General features: G+C 50.5%; 1 protein-coding gene across 2 annotated transcripts; it reads left to right on the forward strand.

Moving 5' to 3' along the window:
• The first annotated feature begins 674 nt into the window (after positions 1-674).
• LOC131424224 (endogenous retrovirus group K member 113 Gag polyprotein-like) lies at positions 675-3,895 on the forward strand. 2 transcript variants are annotated; one of them, XR_009226907.1, is made up of 2 exons: positions 675-992; positions 2,776-3,895. XR_009226907.1 is itself a non-coding variant. In XM_058579768.1 (2 exons), exon 2 carries the CDS (start codon positions 1,110-1,112, stop codon positions 2,148-2,150), a length of 1,041 nt encoding a protein of 346 aa, XP_058435751.1. In that variant the 5' UTR covers positions 675-992; positions 1,031-1,109; the 3' UTR covers positions 2,151-2,765. The 2 variants fall into 2 exon arrangements, 1 of the variants encoding a protein (XP_058435751.1); XM_058579768.1 differs by lacking the exon at positions 2,776-3,895 and adding an exon at positions 1,031-2,765.
• The last annotated feature ends 1,887 nt before the right edge of the window (positions 3,896-5,782 follow it).

Consider the following 5,782-nt stretch of genomic DNA (forward strand, 5'->3'; position numbering starts at 1 on the left):
CTTATTTTTCTAAATGCTAGAAAGCAAGCATGCGTTTCTGATAATGAAAGTGTGGGCATGATTGACAGTCATTTGGCTCACGGGGGAAGCAGGCAAGACAAGAAATCTAAATAAACTTCATATGGGTTTCAAGAAAGCTTTCTTATGGCATCTGGTGTGCTGTTTTGTATGTATCAAATCTGAAAATAAGGGAGCAGTTGAAGTAAATAAATGCTTGAGGCGACGCCGGAGTGACAGCTGGGTGCTTGCAGACTGGGAACCGGGCCCTATTTACCTGTGTTCCCCGAGCCCAGTGTAGGCCTCAGATTCCGCACTATTGGGGGGATAAAGGACACATGGGCATCAGCAGGTCTAATGGAATCAGCAGACGGGACAGCAGCTGGGCCCAGGGAGAGCAGCCCAGGGTGAGGACCTGGCTCCGGGCTCTAACACCAGCTTCCAGATTAACCCACACCCATCTTGGCAACCAGGACCCCTGGGAGTTTCAGGCAGGGGCTTCTCTCTGTGGCCTGTCACTGTCACTCCAGGGCAGAGAAGCATGTCAGAGACTTGGAGCTGGTCTCATTCAGAACATCTTATTCTAGTCATCACCCTCCACCAGTTTTTTTGGTGTGAGTGCCAAAAATCAGGGGTCACTGTGTGGTGAGCCGCTTCTGCCGTTTCTGCAGATTATGGTCGCCATTACAAGATGACGCTGGCTCCGCTGTGGTCTGTGACAAACAACTCCTTATCTGGGAAAGTTGGCACATGATTTTTCACCACCCTGTGAGAAAGCTCCACGCGGCAGCTTTGCATTGGGGCTTGGGATGCTTTATTAAGGCTGGGAGGGGCATCAGAGAGAGAGAAGAAGAAATATCAAGGGCCTGAATAAACTGCTGAAAGAAGATTCCTGAGTTGCGTCTTCCTTGCGGGCAAGGGGTCGCGACAAGTGGTGCCGAAACCCGGGAACCAGAACTTTCAACAGTCAGGGGTGGTGCACCGGTTAGTCCCAGGTAAGTGGGATCCGCGATCAAAGCGGGGTTAGTCCCAGGTAAGTGGGATCCGCGATCAAAGCGGGGTTAGTCCCTAGTAAGTGGGATCCGCGACCAAAGCGGGACAGCTCCTCTGTAATGAAAGAGAGAGCCTTACATTTTATTGCAGCTGCACTGTGTACTTTCGCTTCTACTTTCGCTTTCTTTTTTTTGTGCTTCCTTTGTTGTTGTGTCATGGGTGCCGCATCTTCAAGTCCGCTTCTCCTGGCCCTAGATGGCCTGTTACGTTCCAAGGGACTGGAAGTGAAACATAGTACTTTACAGAGATTTTTACAGAAGATAGATATCGCTGCACCGTGGTTTGCATTTTCGGGCAGCCTTACTGTGCCTAGTTGGGATAAATTAGGCAAAGATCTTGACTTTGCTTCTGAGCAGGGCATATTAGAGGGTGGGGTGATACCCCTTTGGAAAATGGTCCGTGGTTGCCTTACAGATGGTAAATGCCAGGAAGCTGTGAGTGAGGGTCAAGCTATTCTTGAGCAACTGCATGAGGAAAAATCTGAAGGACCATGTAGTGGAGTGGCAGAGAGTATTAAAAGTAACAGTAGTGAGAAGGCAAAAGAGCCTGAAGATAAAAATAGGAGAAGGCTCTACCCAGACTTGACCGAATTAAAAACGCCTGAGAACACAAGCGACTCAGAGAGTTCTGAGGACCTTGATATATTGTTACAACAACTACATAAGATAAAAATGAAAAAGAAGAAAAAGGAGACACAGGGCACGCAGGCCTACTGTAAGAAGGGGAAGGGAGTTAACATTGGTCAACAAAACTCTGAGGAGGAGGAGGTAGAATATCTAGAAGAAGATATGGTGCCGATTGCCCCACCTCCGTATGTGGGGGGGAGCCAAGGTTCCGGGAGATCTTTTCATGCACAAGTTTGGAGGACAGTTAATACAGATATGGGACTTGCATACCCTGTATTTCAGGACAATAACAGGGGAAGATATCATGAGCCTTTAGACTTTAAGATAATTAAAACCTTGGCAGAATCTGTCCGCACTTATGGCATAGATGCCGCTTTCACTCTCACTCAGGTGGAGGGACTTACTAGATTTTGCATGACTCCCTCAGATTGGGCTAGTCTAGTCCGCGCTTGTGTTTCCCCAGGGAAATATTAGGAGTCCAAAGTTGGCTGTTTAATGTTTCTGGCAGTACCCAAGACTCGGAGCGAGGTAGGAGGCTTAAAATTTCTGCAAATAATTCACAATTATCTAATGCTACATTACCCTCCGCAGCAGTCCGTCTCCAATCTCCGTTCCTGTTTCTTTTGGCTAATGTTACATTACAGGGGATGCTTAATTGTTCTAATATTACCTGTTATTTGTCTGAGTGTTGGAATGGCTCCTGGACTACGGCAATGGTTATGAAATTTCCAACCTTTGTCCCGATCCCGGTTACTGCAGATCCAGAGTCTTTTCCTATTGTTGAACTGATTAGAGCCCGTAGAGATTTTGGAATTACGGCAGCTATAGTGACAGCTGTGGCAGTGTCTGCTGCTGCAGCAGTTACGGCCGGAGTGGCCATGGCCAGTCAAGTACAAACTGCTGCCACCATTAATCAGGTTATTCAACAAACATCCACCATACTTAAATCTCAAAGTAGAATTAATCAACACATTTTATCTGGGATTCTGGCTGCTAATCAAAGGATAGATCTGCTTCAAGCTCAAGTTGAGGAATTGTCTGACCTAGTACATTTGGGTTGTGTTGATCAACGTGCACATTTATGTATAACCTCTGTCAGATTTTATGATTCCAGAAATGCCTCCCGCGTCATCGGAGAGTATCTATCTGGAACCTGGTCCATGGAAGCAGAAAACATGATCCAGTCTCAACTAACCCAGATAGCTGTCTTGAACAGTACCCGTGTCGATCCCGTGACTTTGGGTCAATTCACCGATTGGATATCTTCTGCTTTTTCCTTCTTCAAAGAGTGGGTGGGAGTAGGCATTTTTGGTGCAATGTGTTGCTTCAGTGTTGTACTCTGTTTGTGGCTTCTCTGTCGCCTTAAAACTCGCCATGCACAAGAAAAGGCTATGATCATACAAGCTCTTGCAGCTTTAGAAAATGGCAACTCGCCTCAAGTCTGGCTTGCACATCTTAAGCAGTAAACCTTTGTCATGGTCGTTACACCCCAAGTTATTATAACATTGCACTGGGATCGACATGACTTTCCTTGTTATTCTCTTAGTGTTGGAAAGCCCTTGCACTCTGCCGGTCTTACTGCCATTGCACGCAGATGGGTTTCCACACTAGTGCTTTTCTATCGCCTTGAAGTTCGTGCCTTTCTTTCAGGGTGCTGTCAACTTGTTTGTCATTATAAACAGCCACAGTTCAGCCTCAGCTATCCCCCTTCGTCCACCATCATCACGATACAGGATGCGAGGCAAGGCACTGCACTTGAGTGATCCTTGACGTGGACCTCAAGGAGAGCATGTCCTATTGCATGCGGGTTAGACGCGTTCACGCCCCGCCCCACGAAAAAAGGCGTCGGCTGATATGGCTTCAGATCTGGGGAAGGCGCCTCCTTAGGACTGAGTCATACTATGCAGCCACTTCTGCACAGTGGGATAGGACCTCTACTCTCTCCTGTATTGTTTTAAGAAAACAGAAAAGGGGGAACTGTGGTGAGCCGCTTCTGCCGTTTCTGCAGATTATGGTCGCCATTACAAGATGACGCTGGCTCCGCTGTGGTCTGTGACAAACAACTCCTTATCTGGGAAAGTTGGCACATGATTTTTCACCACCCTGTGAGAAAGCTCCACGCGGCAGCTTTGCATTGGGGCTTGGGATGCTTTATTAAGGCTGGGAGGGGCATCAGAGAGAGAGAAGAAGAAATATCAAGGGCCTGAATAAACTGTTGAAAGAAGATTCCTGAGTTGCGTCTTCCTTGCGGGCAAGGGGTCGCGACATCACTGCATGGAAATGCTTTCTTCTTATTATTGATTGATTTAAAAAGCATCAATTAAGTTCTTTACAATCTGCCCATGGGAAGTTGGCCCAGGGTTTCAGGGTGGTGACGGCAGATTTGGAGACAAAGTTGGTGAACTGAGACACACCGTGCATCTGGCAGCCCTGATCCAGCGTCTGCTGGGACAACCTGGCAATGAGGACCTGTCCCTTGGCTCCTGGGCAATGGGGATAGAGTTCCAGGGGAGGATGTTCTGGTGAGATGTGTCCGTTCTGGATACCAGGGTTGAACAAAGAAAAACAGATGACCACAAGGTGGCAGCGGGACCCAGTGAGTCATCCAGGCAGGGCTAATAGATTTGCACAGAGAGTCCCCCCAGGCTGAGACCTTCCAGAGGCTGTGGTGCAGGGAACACAGCCCAGGAGGGAGGAGGGCAGGGGGCCCTGAGGGAGGATGGGCTCCTGTGCACAGGAGCTGCTCAGCAGCATGGTGGGGGACAACCAGGACAGAGTCCCAAAGGCAGGAGCCACTTGGGTTCCTTCATATTAACAGGGTTTATTTTATCCCTGGGTGGCGGACATCGGGTGCACTCTGGGGCTCTGTAAAGTGGCAAAGCTCTAAGTGGGTAAAGGATGGTTTTCCATGCTGTGTTTACAACAGTTGCAGGATGTGTGAGGTGTTGGTCTGGTGTGAGTAGCCGGGAGCTGGGGTTCCAGCCAGCAGTGAATACACAGGCACAATCTCTGGTTCCTAAGTGCGACACCAGGAAAGCAGATCCCTGCTTCTGGGGGCTCACGGATGAGGGAGGGAGGCAGGCGCCCACCCACTCCTGTCAGAATGGGCCCTTGCAGCTGCTGATGATGCAATTTCATCCAGCACAGTCTAGCGTGGCCTTGGCATGTGGTCACCAGCAGGGCTCGGATTGCCTGGCCTCTTGGACGCATGCTGCTGTGTAAGGACGGCCCTCCTGCCCAGGGCCGTGAGCCTCCAGCAGAGTCTAAGAGAGAGGTTCTGGGACCACGCAGAGGAGGCCACTCTCCTCTTACCTAAGCTGCTGAGGTAAATGTCAGCTGACCCCAGCGTCCACCCCTGTCTTCCTGTCAGGCTCGCACAGTGACCAGCAGAGTCCAGCAAGATGAAGCATGACCATGTCCTCCTCTCCTAGGCCTTCTAACGGATCTCCTCGGCCCTCAGCCTCAGGCGAGCCCGGACCCTGGATCTGCTCTTCAGATGAACCGTTCTCTTCAGTGAGGCCCTGATAGCCAAGGGCCCGTCCTGTACCTCATCCTCCTGCGTTTTCCCAGGGGGGACCCAGGTTTTGTGGGGTCTGGAGTAGTCACAGTAGTGAGGGCTGCATGAAGAGAATCAAGGAAAGATGTTCCATGCAAATCAAATAGCAGGAGGGGGCCCTGTTCAGGGGGAGCCCCGTCAGCTCCATGGGGCGTCCACCTGCGCCTGCCCAGCCACCATGCCTTGAGACATTGGGTTAGCCAGGGCTTTCTAGAGAGAAAGAACTGCTAGGAGACCTGTGTGGAGAGAGAGAGAGAGAGAGAGAGAGAGAGAGAGAGAGAGAGAGAGAGAGGAGGTGTTAGGGGATTCTCACTCCCTTATGGAGGCCGAGAGGTCCCCCCAAAGCCACCTGCAGCTGGAGAACCAGGGAAGCTGGTAGCATGGTCCAGTCTGAGTGGAAAGGTCTCAGAACCAGGGAGGCCGAGGAAACCATGGACCACTGTTAGCCTGAAGGCCCAAGAGCCCAGGGGGCTGCTGGAGTGAGTCCTGGAGTCCAAACCCTGGAGGACGTGGAGTTCCCCCCGACTCCTCCAGACCTGGCTCTGGGGAA

The sequence above is a fragment of the Marmota monax genome, unplaced genomic scaffold (assembly GCF_021218885.2).
Source record: "Marmota monax isolate L192 unplaced genomic scaffold, Marmota_monax_Labrador192_F-V1.1 WCK01_AAM20220418_F8-fsc02106, whole genome shotgun sequence".
NCBI lineage: Eukaryota > Metazoa > Chordata > Mammalia > Rodentia > Sciuridae > Marmota > Marmota monax.